Source organism: Molossus molossus, unplaced genomic scaffold, assembly GCF_014108415.1.
Source record: "Molossus molossus isolate mMolMol1 unplaced genomic scaffold, mMolMol1.p scaffold_m16_p_27, whole genome shotgun sequence".
Classification (NCBI taxonomy): Eukaryota; Metazoa; Chordata; class Mammalia; order Chiroptera; family Molossidae; genus Molossus; species Molossus molossus.
The window spans coordinates 3,030,638-3,047,104 of record NW_023425363.1 but is presented as its reverse complement, the minus strand read 5'-3'; the positions used below and the strand labels follow the sequence as shown (position 1 = coordinate 3,047,104).

Here is a 16,467-nt window from a genome sequence, read left to right as displayed (position 1 = left end):
GGTGTATCCCTGGCTAATATGTTCTCCCACACTGTGGGCTCCCTTTTCATTTTGTTGATGGTTTCTTTCGCTCTGCAGAAGCTTTATAGTTTGATACAGACCCATTTTTCTTTTTTCCGTTGTTCCTCTTACCCTCGGAGATTAACTGGTGAAAATTTTTCCATGTGTAATGTCTGAGATTTTGCTGCCTATGTTTTCTTCTAGGATTTTTATGGTTTTAAGACTTATATTTAACATCTGATAAGGGGTTAATCTCCAAAAAATATAAAGAACTCATACAACTCAACAAAAAGAAGACAAACAATCCAATTAAGAAATGGGCAAAGGACCTAAATAGACACTTCTCCAAAGAGGACAGATGGCCAAGAGACTTATGAAAAAATGCTCAATGTAACTAATCATCAGAAAGATGCAAATTAAAATGACAATATCACCACACACCTGCCAGAATGGCTGCCATCAACAAATCCTCAAACAAGTGCTGGCGAGGATGTAGAGAAAGGGGGACTCTAGCACACTGTTGGTGGGAATGCAGACTGGTGCAGCCACTATGAAAAATAGTGTGGAGTTTCCTCAAAAAATTAAAAATGGAACTGCCATTTGATCCAGTGATCCCACTTCTAGAAATATATCCTGAAACACCAATCAGAAAGAATATATGCACCCCTATGTTCACAGCAGTGCTTTCACAATAGGTAAGATCTGGGAACAGCCCAAATGCCCATCAGTAGATGAGTGGATAAAAAAGCTGTGGTACATTTACACAAAGGAGTACTATGCAGCTATAAAATGGAAGGATCTCTTACCCTTTGAGATGACATGGACAGACCTGGAGAGTATTATGACAAGTGAAATAAACCGGTTAGAGAAAGACAAATATCACATGATCTCATTTATATGTAGAATCTAATGAACAAAATAAACTGATGAATAAAATAGAACCACAGGCATGGAAACATGAAACAGACTGACGAATCTCATGGGGCATGGGGATTGGGAAGAGATAAACCAAATAATTTATATGTATTTATGCACTGCCCATGGACACAGACAGTTGGGTGGTGAAGGCTCTGGGATGTGGTGGCAGCCTGGTGAGGGAGGACAATGGGGGAAAAATAAGGGAGGACATCTGTAATATTCTCAACGATAAAGAAAAAATGTAATAAAATAAAATATGAAAAGTGATAATAGAGTTTGAAAACCACAAGATTAAATGATCTTTTACCAGCCTCTTTTGCATTTCCATATATATTTTATTCTGCATTGTTTGATACAACAGCCACTAGCCATATGTGGCTGTTAAAATTAGTTTAAGTTAAATAAAATGTAAAGTTCAGTCAGCACCTTATGCGTGCTTAAAAGCCACACATTGCTAGTGGCCACCATACTGGACAGCGCAGATCTAGAACAGTCTCATCGTCACAGGAAGTTCTGTTGGACAGCAGTGCTCTGCACACACACACACACACACACTTCCCTCATCCTTTAATGCAAATGGTAGAATGTTAGGCACACCGTTCTGCATCCTGCTTGTCCCCCTCCACTACTAAGATCTAATGAGAGCTCAGCCAGTGTGGCTCAGTGGTTGAGTGTTGACCCAAGCACCAAGAGGTCGCCGGTTTGATTTCCGGTCAGGGCACATGCCCAGGTTGTGGGCCCGATCTCCAGTGGGGAGTGTGCAAGAGGCAGCCAATTGATATTCTCTCTCATCAATGTCTCTATCTCTCTCTCCTTCTTCCCTGCTCCTCTCTCTCCAAAATCAATAAAGAAAAAATATTTTTTAAAAAAAGACCTAATGAGAAAGGTCCTTTCAGAACACCTAGAGAAAGAGTTACAGTACAGAGACTAAGAGATTGGATTATGAAACCAGCCAAGAGTTAAATCCTGGCTGATCACTTACTAGTGGTATAACTGATGATTTACTTAACTGCTTTATGCCTTAGTTTGCTCATCCTTAAAATGGGCATGGAAGAGATACCTCTTGAGACTCCACATAGATTACATGCACAAATAACATGTAGAGAGAGTATTTAGAGTGACGCCTGTCATCGTCAGTAAACAACAGCTCATTTGTCATCGCCATTAGCTACTTTGTTCTTTTCTTTCTTTTCTTTTTTTTTTATCCTCATCCGAGGACATTTTTCCATTTTTTGTACAGACAGAGTGGGAGGGAGAGAGAGAGGGAAACATCGATGTGAAAGGGACACATCGAGTGGCTGCCACCCGCACGACCAACCAGGGCCGGGGACAAACTGCAACCGAGGTACATGCCCTTAGCGGGAACTGAACCCGGGTCTCTCCGGACCGCAGGTGGACGCTCTAACCGCTAAGCCAAACCGGCCAGGGCTACTTTGTTCTTTTCTAATGGCTATGTGTAGGTCATCACAGAATGGATGCAACAGTCTGTGTAGGCTGTTTCCAGTCTTTTATAATTACTGTGCACTCATGTGGAGTACATTATGCTGGATTCTACCAAACTGCCCTCAAAGAGGTTCCTCCACCTTGTATGTTAGACACCCCCCCCCAACATAAATGACTACTCACTTCCCTACACATTCTTAAGAGAATTCACAAAGTTCAGAGAACTACATGATTTCTTTCCACGCTATGATGCTCTAGCACTCCAACTAGAATATTTTTAATAAGGGAAAAGCATTTTTTAAGGGAAATGGTACTTCCATATTTTTAGATGTGCTTACTAAGAAAATAATACATAACTAAACAATTTGTTCTAAAGAATTTAGTTCCAAGACCAAGTTTAATTTATACTAGACAAATAACCTTCTCCTCCCACCTCCCAGAAAGACTGAATTCAGCCTCTGAAATCACAGGCTTCTGTGGCTAGACTACTTCTTTTTCCCAGATGAACATTTCATGAATAACAGAACAGCAAAAATACTCTGCAGATTCGCTTGCACTATAATTGTCTAAACAGACTCACATGCTGTCCTGGGGGACAGCGAGGGAATGGAAGTGAACATCAAGGACTCGTCTTTCGAGATGATGGCAAGATAATGGCTTTGGTGTTGGGTGCCAGCTGCTGGCACATCGGATCGACAGAGGCCCTTGCTGGACCCACGACCCACCGGGAGGGGAGAAGACAAAGCTCTTTAAATCAACCTCAGCCCACAGAAGAAAACACTCTCACAAGGTTTTATTTTGAAAAATCCTGTTTTTACTTCCTGAAGCTGGCAAGACATCTAACATTTCTATACACATGAAAAAATGTGTGCATTGGCAACATCTGGATGCAGATGTTTCCTTAAAATAACTCTTCAGAGGCAGAAAACTCTGCTAACTCATGCCAAGAGTCTTTAAGTGGGGCCGAGTTCCCTCTAAAAGCCCGCCCCGTTTCGCCCCCTCAGGTTCTCCTGCATTTCGTTAGAATTCGACAGGAAGCGAGTCTCTCAGCCTCCAGGGATCCGCGCTGTGCCCTCTGCCTGGGTTTCTGGCTCCCCCGAGTGCCCAGCAGCGAGGCCTCTGAGCAGCCGCCACTCCTTCAGGGCGTGGGGTCCCTCCTGTCACCCTCTTATCTCTAGTTCTCCAACACGGACCTTTCTGACCTACAGGACTCTGGAGCCCAACGCTTGGTGACCACTCTTTCCTTCTCCTGCAGGACATGGAGGACAACGTCCCAGGCCTTCCAGTAGGTGCTGGTGACTGGGGGGGGGGGGGTGGGGGACTACATTCCAAACCTCTGAGAAGAGGGAGGACACACAGAGCAGCCAAATGTCCATATCAGAAAGGCTGACCTCCCACACAGGCTGCAGATTCGGGTCTAACTCAGTCCACAGAGCCGTCACAGGTTTTACAGCCACAGTGGTAAGTGGCCTCGAGCTGTGGTTCTGGGAGACTGCCGGTCCCTGCTGCAACTACCCACGGGCCGACGAGTGGGTGCACAAGCAGAATGAGTGGCATGGGCTGCGCCGCAGGTGGACGGTGAGGACACTGTGCGAGGAAACAGCCTGGCCACAGGAGGACAGGTGCTGTGTGAGTCCACTGAGAGGAGGAGCCTGGGATCGGGCACTGGGTGCCGTGGGCTGGGGTGGGGATGGGAGTTAATGCTGAACGAGGACAGAGTTTCGGTGTGAGAACAGGAAAACGTCCTGAAGATGGACGACAGTTACGGCACCACCATGGGAAAGGGCTTCATGCCATGACATTGATTCCAATGGTTTCTTTAGCTCTACATTTTAAAAGGTTAAAAATGACTATTTTACTCAAATTTGATGAGCACTGACTTCAGCTTTAAATTTCCCACGATCACCCCATTGTGCTGCTCAGCGTCTCAGGCAAGAACGTGTGAGCTTTTCCCCTTTCAACCCACACGCCTTGCCACGTGCACTGTCAGGTGACTGGGAGTCAGGGGAGAGAAAACCCGTTAGAAAAGTATACTAAAAAATAAAACATGATATCTGAAATAAGACTAAATATACACTGAGAAGCTACAAGAAATATGAACAGAAATTCCCCAGTGGAGAAACTTTCAGATTACACAGAGCTAAACTATAAGAAATACACCTGAAGCAGCTCAAGAAAGACTGTGGAGTATAAAGACACATCATGCAAATAAAAGCTGAACAGAAATGGGAACAGTAATATTAGTGGCATAAACATGGAAACGTTTAGATCAAAAGGTTTAACTGAAATAAAAGGTAAAACCTGCCAAGAAAATATAAGAGCTACACAGATCCTTAAGTCTAGTTTCAAATATCTAAAACAAAAACTCTTAGAAATCAAATATTTTGACAAAAACCACACTCAAAGAGAGAGACTTCACTGCAGCTCACTGAGATTTCAATGGACCAACTGGCCACACACTACGTTCACCCTCGGTGCCCCAGTGCGGGCCACGGACACCAGTAGCTCTGGGTCATCCATGCTGGTTCCTTGGAGAACAAGTGAAGGACCTGCTTTCCATCTGTGTAACGACAAGGTCCTTGCAAGGATTTTTATGAATACAACAGAGCAGCAGTTCAAGGAGAATTAAGCCTTCACGTCTAGAGGAAAGGAAAATTGAAATCTCTAAATGAGAGGTTTCCTAACTTCTACCCGACACAATTTCAGAAACTTGAGGCTGTCGCTCATCAGAGGCAGTGCAGGGTCTTGTGCGGACCTGTCTTGTACCCCAGAGGGTAACATTTGTTCCTCCGGGCGGAGAACAAATTCTGCCACAGACCTACTGGAGAAGGCAGTACCATCCTTACTACATATTTTAACCATGTACATGCAACAGGGTTTTTATGCTTGCTAACATTATTAACAAAAATCAGGTCGTATTAATACAAACTTTCATTTATACCTAAACCAAGCAAAAAGCCAAATGTTCCTTTGTTACTAATAAGAGTATAAAAAAAGAATATACTCTGTATCAAAGAATAAGCCAGTCAGAGAAAGACAAGTACTACATGATCTCACTTATTTCTGGAACATCATGAACAAAATAAGCTATCAATCAAAACAGACCCAGAGTCATGGAAGTAGGGAACAGACTGACAAACCTCAGAGGGAAAGGGGGTGGGGGAGGTGTGAAGAGATAAACCAAAGAACTTATATGCACAACCAATGGACACAGACATTAATTTGGGGAAAGCAGGAGGGGGATGGGAGTGGGGAGGAGGGGATCAATGGGGTAAAAAAAGGGGGGAATATCTGTAATACTTTCAACAATAATAATAATTTAAAAAAAAGAATAACCACAAGCAGAGATTTTCCCCCCAGGACTAATATACCATATTTTGTAGCACATACCATGACCAAGTTGGAATTTTGCCCCCAGAAATATAAGAATGTTTCCTCTCCACTAGAAATTAAATATTTTGGCAACCCACACGCCTTGCCACGTGCACTGTCAGGTATATAATATAATACCTATATATTACAAAAATGCGTTAAAAGAGAAAACACCATATGCATTGCTCAACAAATGCCAAAAAGGAATTTGATACAACTCTTTCCTATTTTTGGATTTAAGAAACTCTCAGTGAACTCAAAATAGAAGTTTCCTTTAGTTACAGAGCAACAGGAAACAATACAAGAATCAATGTAAAGGCTAGATATTACCATGAATAGAAAACAAGACAGGAATATTCACCACCAATATAGCATTTAATATTTCTGAACTTTTAAGAATGCAATAAACAAAAGGTACATGAGGTATTACTGGAAAGAAGAAAAGAAGCTATTATTTTCAGTAGTCTAGCTTGAAAACTCTAGAAGATCATCAATATATTCAAATAATGAAAAACGTTGAGATGCGGAAAGTACAACAGAAATATCAGTAACAGTGGCCGCAGACGTTCTGGAACCTGGCCCGCGGTGCACGGACTGGTGAGCGCCTCTGCCACATGCTCTCTTTTCTGCACAGCAGTGGTCTGCGGCACAGGACCAGACTCACAGACCAGCGGGAGTGTTTGGAAAGTCCAGACACCTACTAAATTCCCGTTTACGCCTGGATCTATTAAGTGCTTAAACAAAGACTGTTAAATAAATGATGCTAAAATAAATGACCATCCATTCAAGAAAAAAGCTACAACAGTATCTAGTAAAATACACATAAATTGCAAAAGAAGAAAAGGTTGAAATTTTCAAAAAGGATTATCTAGAACCTCGTGACAGCTGAAGGTTAATATATATATTTTAATCCTCACCCAAATACATGTTTTTTAGTCTTTTTTTTAGGGAGAGAAACATTGATGTGAGAGAGAAATATCGTTTGCCTCCCGTACATGCTTTGGGAATTGAACCCACAACCTAGGTATGTGCCCTGATTGGGAATTGAATCCCCAAACTTTTGGTGTACAGGATGACGCTCCAATCAACTGACCCACCTGGCCAGGGTCAACCTGCCACCTTTACCTAGCAGTACCAGAGTTTGTTATATCTTAAGAATAATAACCTTCAGCCCTGGCCAGGTGGCTTAGTTGGTTGGAGCATCATCCTGTACACCAAAAGGTGGGGGTTCGACCCCTGTTTGGGGCACATACCACAGGCAACTGATCGGTGTTTCTCTCTCATGTTGATGTTTCCATCTCCCTCTCTCTCTCCCCCCTACTCTCTCTAAAATCAATAAAAAACATCCTTGAGTGAGAATTTTAAAAAATTGGCAGACTGAACACATGCACTTACTTTTTATTCCCTCTTGAAGCCCAACTGAGACCACTGAAAAGAGATTTCGTTTTTCCCAAAGGCATTAATTGACAGAGAAAGGGAAACAAAATTCTGGCAGCTGAAATGCAGATGGACCAGAAATAACTAACATAACAGACCTAAGAAAACTAAATCTCAAGCCAGCAGTGGAAAGAGCAGAGATTTCAGCACAAAATCTCCCCAAAGCTCGAGAAACTGGAGGTGGGGGTCCTCCGGGGGCGGGTACGACGGTGGCTACCAACAGGAAGAGCGGGTTGGAAATGCCCTCACCTGAAGCCTGGAGAGTAAAATAAGGGCTCTGGACAGGGAGGCTATTAAGCACAACTTATCTATTTCTGGAATTAAAAACAAATTCTCGGTAAACTCAAACCAGAAACAAGCTTCTTTTAGTTACCAGAGCATTTACCAGAAAACAATACAAAAATCCCGACATTTTGCCAACACGGGTCAGAGGTGGTTACAGGGTGCTTGGGCAGTCGACAGCCGCCCCCCCCCCCCCCGCCCCCTGTTTCTTCTCTGATTGCTACCCAAACCCTGGCTGCCAGGCCGACGCCCACAGGCAGGTGCTGGCAGGTCCTCCCCTGGAGAATCGGACCAGCTGGGAGGAAAGCCCTGAGCACACGGCAGCAGGAGCCTGTGAGGACAGACACAGGCACCACCGTGCACTGCGGTGAGGACCACAGACGCCAGCCTCACATGCGCCGGGAGCTGCCAGTCCAACCCCACTGAAATGCCAGCAGACAGTCAGGGACACCAGCCACTGCGCAGGCCTCCAGCCACTGACAGAGACCAGGTGGAACCAAGACAGCAACGAGCCTGTCACAGAATCTAGGCAAGGAGATTTGGGGATAAAAACAATCTATTATTCTCAGCAAGGTCATATTACATCTGTGAAAAAGAAGAGAATGCTACAGAAAGTTGACGGCCTGAAAAAAAACTCCCAGAACTTAAAAATACAATAGTAGACACATATAACAGGATACTATTCAGCCTTAAAACAAAAAAAGGAGATTCTTCCCTGGCGGGGTGGCTCAGTTGGTTGGAGTGTCGTCCTGTGTGCCAAAATGTTGTGGGTTTAATTCCAGGTCAGGGCACATACAGGAGGCAACCAATCCATGTTTCTCTCTTATCAGATGTTTCTCTCTCTCCAAAAATCAATAAAAACATATCCTCGGGTAAGGATTTTAAAAAAAAGGAGATTCTGACATGTGCTACGACATGGATGAACCTTGAGGACATTATGCTCAATTAAACAAGCCAGTCACACAGGACAAATACTGTGTGATCCACGTGTATGAGGTCCCTAGCAGTGCAACTCATATAACCAGAAAGCAGAATGGTGGCTGTCAGGGGCTGGGGCAGGGGAAGGGAGCTGTTGCTTAATGGATAGAGTTTCAGTTTTGCAAACTGGCCAGTTCTAAGAGGCTGTTGCACAACAATGTGAGTATACTTAGAATTAGTGAATTGCACACTTAAAAATGGTTAAGATGGTTAAGTTTGTTTTACAATTAAAAACTTTAAAAACTGAAATGATACAAAAATATGATAGCCAAAATGAAACATTTAATAGATTTGGGAAGATGAAGCTAAGGAAAGGTCTCAGAAAACAAAACTGCAAAACAAAGAGATGGAAAAAAGTTGAAAAGAGATATAATTAGGGGCGAGGCTAGGAGTTCCAGAGAAAGAAAACAGAGATTACCAAAGAAACAATTTAAGAAATGACGTCATGAGCTATCTTACTGAAGAGGCCCATGAGAGCCCAGCGAGGCCACCCCGCTGAAATTCTAGAACGGGGAACAACAGAGCCTCCAGTGAGCTTCTGCAGAGGGAAACCTCACCTCCGAAGGGCTGGAATGGTTCAGACCTCGCTGCAACACTGGAAACTGAAAGGCCATGCTGAGCCAATGCCTACAAAATTATAACGGAAAATACTTCATGGCCTAAAACTTTTTATCCAACAAATCCAAGTGTCAGGGTAAAATAAAGATGTACAGCCATAAGATTTTACCTTTTATGAGCCCTTTCTCAGGAAGATGCCGGAGGAACCAAAACAAGGAAGGAAAGACTAGGACACGGGACACAGAGGATCCCAAACGAGAGGCAAAGACGTCACAGTACGGGGATGTCCCTGCCCAGCAGCTGAGCACGGCGCGGAGGGCGGGCATGTTGCGGGGTGTCCGAAGCTCCCGGGGAGGCTGCCTCCGGCCGAGACCGGTGAACCCCCGGCACAGATGACGTATGGAGGTATCTCCTAAGGGTTGGGCCGAAGCAGTGGTACGCGGCTAGCATGTACCCAAACTCCAGACTCCCAGAAGGAAAGCGGGTGTTCAGCATAAACCACAGTGTGTGCCCCACCCGTTTAGGTGCAGTGAGCCGCTCCTAGCAGAGCTGGGAATGGGGGAAACCCTCCTGAAGGCCAAGTTAGCGGACACCAGTCAAGGGCCAACCTGGGAAACATCCTTTATAAGAAAGCCAGCCCAGGCCTATTCCATTCCCTCTTTCTGCACAGTGGACGAACAGGGCTGCCAACGGCATCTGAGATCTGCATTCTACAGTAACCTTCTCTCAGGCCTATTTCCAAGCTCTAGGGGGAGGCTGACCGGCCTCACACCGGTCAGCGTGATCAGGACAGTGCCAGCTACTGCTCTGTCCACCCGAACACGAGGTCCCACCCCATCTGCTGTGTGAACAACCTCACTGGTATTTCTACACCCTTTAATTTGATATTTTTGTTCAGAAATTAATTTGTATTACTCACAGTTTCACACGCGCACACCGAGAGCGGCAGGAAGCAGGACGCACGGGCTCCTGAGACGCGGACTGGTCTATGGACTGCCAAATGGTGACTGTACGTCTACCACAACTTAGGAAATAAAGCCTTTCGTCTTTATTTCCCAAATAAACTCTATTTGCCTTAGGATATAAGACAATACCTGGTGCCAATGAAAACGTCTACACAAAGCACTGTTCCACAAACAGCTGCGGAAGCCGAGGCATTTGGTAAAAAGGGGCCTCCATGGAGTTGAGGCCAATAAGGACGTTTATTTTCTATGGAGAATCTATCTTTATAATGAGGTCAGGAAAATAAGCACTTTAATGACAATAAATAAATGAAAGCATTTCACATTCTTTGAGTTGTGCACGCAGCTCTCAAGAGACCCGTCTCGGGAAAGAAAACAGCCAGCGCCCCGGAGGGCCTGCAGGCAGAGGCTGCCGGGGGAAGGAGCCGCGGCTGTGGGAACGCAGAGAAGAACCAGGACTTGGCCAGATCCCGGCTGTTCTTTCCAGATGCAAAATAAGATTTGTTCTCAACAATACAAAGACTGCTTTTTTCTCTAACGGAAGAATATGTGGCTCCTAGCTAATTGGTTAAAAACAGGTTCAAAGATACTTTATTTGTGACTCTGTGAGAGCACAGCGATCCCGCTAGCTGAATTCTTGCAAATTCAGAAACAGAACAAATTCTGATAGATTTTCTAGTAAGTCTCTTGCTTTCTGAACACTTGTTTCTTGCTATCTGAGATGCAAGACCCAAATGTGATTTGAATAACAGGAGATACTTGTGTACATATTTATCTAAGGGAGGGGCCAGCCAACTTCTTCTATAAAGGGCCAGGTAGAAAAATACTTTTGATTTTATAGGTCACATTTTTACTCACCTGTGCAGTTGTAGTGTAAAAGCAGCTACAGGCAGTAGGTAAATGACTGGGGGTGACTGAGCTCCAATAAGGCTTATTTATAAAATGTGTGGTTGCTGGACTGACCCGAGTTGAGACTTAAATCTAGTGGAACAGGACCACACCTACATTCCTCTGTTTCACTATCTCAAATAGCAAAACTCTGATAGTATAAAATGTTCACTTTTACAGTCTTTAAAAATAAGATAGGCCAGGCCAAAACAAAAAAAAAATCTGAGTTATAGTATGTGCAATCAGGGTAAGGACATTACTTGGGAAAATGCCACTTTTTCTGAAAAAAGTTCTATCAGATTTTTTTATGTATGTTTTTATTGATTTTAGAGAGAGGAAGGGAGAGGGAAAGAGAAACATTGATTCACTGCCTCCTGCACGCCCCCTACTGGGGATTGATCCTACAACACAAGCATGTGCCCTGACCAGGAATCAAACCAGCAACCTCCTGGTGCATGCGACGATACTCAACCAACAGAGCCAAACGGGCTGGGCTATGTTTACATTTTAAGGAAAAGATGCAGTTTCAAGCACGGCTTCATTTGTCTATGACTCCAGATGTGGACGGAGCCCACCCCGTGGCTTCGGAAGCCCCTTCCCTACACTGTGGTCCTCAAGTGCTCCCTCTCCCACTCAGTTTTCTCAGAAAGAACCTGGCTTCAGTACTGATTGTAACACACTCTTATGGCCTTTTCCTTCAGACTTTTGCCCTCAGATTATATGTCATTATATAACATTTGATACAAAGAATATACTTGGGCTCTGAATCATAATAATAAAGTGAATACCTATGAATCTCACCTACCAAATAAAATCTAGCATATAATACCTTGTATCTCTCTCTTCACTTTGTTTTACTTCAATTCTTTTTCATTATGCAAAGTACTACACAGGTATGTTTAAAGTTACAGTTTGATAAGACATAATTTAAACAGCAGTTCCCACCCCCTCCACCCTTTATCCATCTCTCAGATGCCCCATGCAAGCTCTTCTAATTGCCTTTAAAAAAAAATGACAGATGTATAGAGAGATATTTCACATATCATAAAATTTACCCTTTTAAAATGTAAAATCCAGTAGCTTTTAGTACAGTTGCAAGGTTGTACAACCAACACCACTAATTCCAGAAAATGTATCACCCCCAAAAGAAACCCTATTCCCGGTCACTGCCTAGCCTCCCTCTCTTAGCCACTAATCTACTTTCTGACCTATAACCTTGCCTACACTGGACATTTCATATAACATGTGGCCTTTTACATCTGGCTTCTTTCCTTTAAAAAACTTTTTTTCTGTTAAAAATTTACATGTTCATAGTAAAAAATGAAAAACTTTACAGGAAAGCATAAATAAAATTTAAGTACTCATCCATTGATAACCACTATTAATGTTGAAATAACATAAAAATTATTTTTATGGAACTGGAATCATGCTATACAGAATCTAACTTGACTTAATATAGTGGGCACACTTTTTCTAGTTCCTTCAAATATATCTGACAAAGCAAGATTTTAAAGCTTGAGTCCCATATTGTTAAAAATCTGTATCATTTCCAGTTTTTTTAAAAAATGACTTTAAATAAATAAAACTATAATAAACTTGCTCAAAATTATATCCTCATAAGTACAGGCATTCACAAGTACTTTTCTGAAACACAATTACTGTGTTAAAGGGCACACTCATTTCTGAGATTCCTGACACACAGTTCCCTCCCAACAGGAGGTACTCATGCACACTCCCACCCACAGTGCAGTAGGAATCTCATTTTGACCATCTGATCATTAAAAAAAAAAATCTTCCCAAAAATGGCATCTCATTTTTACATTTGTATTTCTTTGATTATAAGTGAGATTGAACAATTTTAATGCTTAGTTTAAAAAACAATTTTAACATTTCTGGCTATTTATAATTATCTATCATGCCTGCTGATGATTAAAAGAACATTTTAATTTACATGGAATTCAGTACAATAAGCTCAAGGATCTGCAGCCACGGCCAGCTGTACTACAGAGAAGATTCAAGGCCCTAGCAGGCAGGAGTGCCCTTTAAGTCCCTTGGAGACAGCGAGGAATGCGATAAAACACCACCCTGAAGGCGTGTGTGACTGCAGGTGTGACCACTCTGGGACACCGCGAAGGCCAAGTTACCATCGCTGTTTCTGTGCTTCAACCCCAACCCAGAAGCCTTGAGTCCCTTCCTCACTTGAAATAAGCCCATGCTCCAAATGTTCAACTCTAGTCTCGTCCCAGACCACTCTGTACCTTGCACACCACTGTCCCTAGCCACACAGGCCTGCGTCCCTCCAACACAGCTCCTTCTGTCCCAACTCCTGGCACTGACTGTCCCCTCTGCCTGGCATCCCTCCGCCCTGTCTCCACAGGGCTGGCTCCTCCAGGCCTTCTGGCCCGAGTGCAGGCCTCGCCTTCTCAGACGGGCCTTCCCCATCTAGAGTCCCGTCTCCACTGCTCCATCCTGCATGCGCTCTGCACTGCCCGTGGCCTGCTCCCCGGCCCTTCTCTCCCATCTCTTTGTTGTCTGCTCCACCACCCTTCCTGGAGGTCTAGACCTGGTTGCCGAGCACAGTGGCCAGCGGCTGTCCAGTCCGTTTAAGTCTCTGTATGCATGCATGAGTGAGACTAGTTGGTGACTACACCTTGAGCTAAAACTAGTTCGGTCTTTCCATGGTCAACTCACCTAATTGACTGTCTCAGGTCAGGGCTGGAAGTATCCCTGCTCAATGTTCCCCCAGAAACTGCCCTGAATCTAAAAGCCAGGAACACCCTCCCAACGATGCACCACTTGTGAGGGGACAGCAGCACCCAGCTCTTAACTCCCCGTCTCTGCAGCCTCAGCCTGGTCCCCACTGTGCTCAGTATCTCACTTCCTCTGGCCTCTGTGCTTGTGAAATGAAATCAAGTCAGCTAAAATTAGGAGATAAAATGTGAATCACAATGTTATGTGATAGGATGATTTGGGAGTCTGAGTTTAGACCCGTGCAGCTTCTCCTCGTCATAAATCACAGTTACCGTACTCTGTTTCACGTTCCTGAGAAAGGAGCAAGGAGCTCCCTGAGCTATTTAACGATTCGGCCCAGTTCTTTGGGGTAATCTTTCAGGATTGAAGCCTTTAACGATGAAGCATACTGAGGCACAAGCTGTGACACAGGTTTGTTACAGGAAATAGCATTTGTTGACTAATAGTAGCATATGTTACAAGACAACAAGAGTGCACTTGGCGGTAAGGGAGCTGGAGCCCCGAGGTAAACAGCCCTGCACTGTGTGGAGTGGTCGGCTGGTTGGGTCAGAAAGATTTAGGGTCAGCCCTGCAGAGCATGAGATGAGCGGTGCCTCGAGCGCGGCCGCCCCTTCTCTGTGGTTTGCCTTCCACGGTTTCAGTTACCATGGTTGACTGCAGTCTAACAAACATTACATGAAAAATCCCAGAAGTAGGCAATTTATAAGTTTTAAATTGCATGCCATTATGAGGAGCACGCAGCAGGATAAAATCCTGCACCACCCTGCTCCACCCACCCTGCAATGCGAACCATCCCTTTGTCCAGCATGACCGCACTGCAGAAACTGATGGTCTGTCAGTCACTTAGCGGCTGTCTCAGTGATCGGATCCACTGTCTCGGTATCTCAGGCTTGTGCTCCAGTCACCCTTATTTTACTCAATAATGGCCCCAAAGTGCAAAGAGGAGCGATGCTGGCCGTTTGGATCTGCCACAGAGAAGCCAAACACTTGCCTACTTTAAGCGAAAAGGTGACTGCAGCCCAGTAAGATATTTTGAGAGAGGCAGAGAGACCACCTTCAGATAACTTTATTACAGTATAGTTATCACTGCTCTATTCTATCATCAGTTACCACTGTAACTGTGCCTGATTAAACAGGGAACGACCCATAGGTGTGCATGTATGGGAAACAGTACACACAGGGTTGGATGCTCTGCGGTTTCAGACATTCACTGTGGGTCTTTGAATGTATCCACCAAGAATAAGGGGGGACGAATCCAAACCCAACGATGGAAGCTTGTTCTCCATGGTGTCTGTGGGCCAACGGGGACTTCCTGGCACTAAAGCTCTGGTGCTGAGGCCGGGGGTGGGGGGTGGCGCGGACAGTGCCTGGCGTGGTGCCGCGTCCCTGTCACTCTTCTCCCTGTGCTGATGCCCTCACGCCTCAGCGGGGCTGTCACACCCCGATGGATGGGTAGAACCAGGTCCAAGTCTCTGCAGAGCTCTGGGACCTCCGCAGGCGGCACCGCGCGGGGCTGTTCCCAGGCCTGCCGTCCTTGGACTGCGTGGCCACATCACTGACTCTGTCAAGGTCACTGGGCAAATTTAAAAGGGTGAGTTCCGCCAACACCCTTTGTGAACTCCGAAGCTGGGAAGTGGATTCGAGCGGCTTCTTCTGCAGAGCCTGCAGGTGACAGTGCTGCTGAGCGACCGTCGCTTCGGCGAGCGGGCCGTGGGCCGGGAGGGCCTGGCGGCTGCGCCCGAACACGTGGCGGCTCCCGCACAGGGCTGTCCTAGGTCGCGCCCGGCGCCTGTGCGACCAGTGGGGGCAGAGGAGGAAAACCAAGACGGTGACTTGGCACAGAATCAATAACAGCACTTGGCCACTTCCAGGCAAACTATTTTCAAATTATGTTTCCCCGAGTCAGCTTGAATATCATTTTATATGTTTCTTTCTTTCTACTATAATACTGCTCTAATGTTCTAATTTTCACACTTGAATTCTGAGGTCGTTAAAACCTTAAAACTCAGCCTATTAAAACTTGCTAAAAGTGATGGATTCCAGCTCTTAGAGGTAGGTGGGATGTCGGTAACCACCGGTGTGGCCACGCAGTCCAGGGACGGCAGGCCTGGGAGCAGCCCCGCGAGGTGCCGCCTGCGGGGGTACGGGGTGGCCGCGCCTAGCCTGCTTCCCGGGAGGTCCCAGAGCTCTGCAGAGACTTGGACCTAGTTCCACCCGACCATGGGGGGTGACAGGCCCGCGCCTCAGCTGAAGAAAGCGCAAGCCAGGCACTGGCCGTCCTCAGCCTCGCTGGGGCGTGAGGGCATCAGGACAGGGGAGGAGTGGCAGGGGTGCAGCACGCCAGGCACGGTCAGCGCCCCCAGCCTCTCCGGGGCATCGGGAGGACTTCAGCACCAGGAACTGAGTGCTAGACAGTCGCAGTTTCCTGTCAGCCAGGGGTCTTTCTCGGCCCGTCTCTCATGCTCCCTCCAGCTTCAAACCCACCACAGTGAACGAAGTCCTCCTCGCGCTTCAGAGAGCATGACTTTTACAGGGTTTGTGTGTTAGGTCTGCCCAGGTCGCCTCCCTTTCGCCAAGTGTAGGAAGGAGATGACACTGGGCGAGGGCTACTTGGGCTCCCTCAGGATTCTCCCATCCCAGCCACCACCCTGGCTCTGCCTTCAAAACCCTTGCTGGTGTTTACATTAGAGATGGAGGTTTCTCTGTCCTCTCCCCAAGGAGGAACTAAGAGCAGACAGAAAGGGAGATGTAGGGCCGTGGTCAGGGCTACCTGTGGTCAGAGGCAGAGCGCACAGGCATAACAAGCCCAAAGCCCGGGACTGACGGCAATCTGCAGGGCCTTCCTGGAAGGCTGGCTTTTTCCAGAAAAGATCCAAGG

At 45.6% G+C, this 16,467-nt stretch overlaps 1 protein-coding gene across 6 annotated transcripts in view; it reads right to left on the bottom strand.

The window, feature by feature from the left end:
* SPECC1 (sperm antigen with calponin homology and coiled-coil domains 1) overlaps window positions 1-16,467 on the bottom strand; it is a 219,695-nt gene that overhangs the window by 24,064 nt on the left and 179,164 nt on the right. Inside the window, exon 14 of one of the 6 annotated variants that reach the window (XM_036278346.1) lies at window positions 807-829. The exons of the other annotated variants lie outside the window; for them this stretch is intronic. Within the exon in view, the coding sequence (XP_036134239.1) occupies window positions 807-829 (23 nt within the window). The remainder of the gene's footprint in view (window positions 1-806; window positions 830-16,467) is intronic. 6 annotated transcript variants of the gene reach the window in all.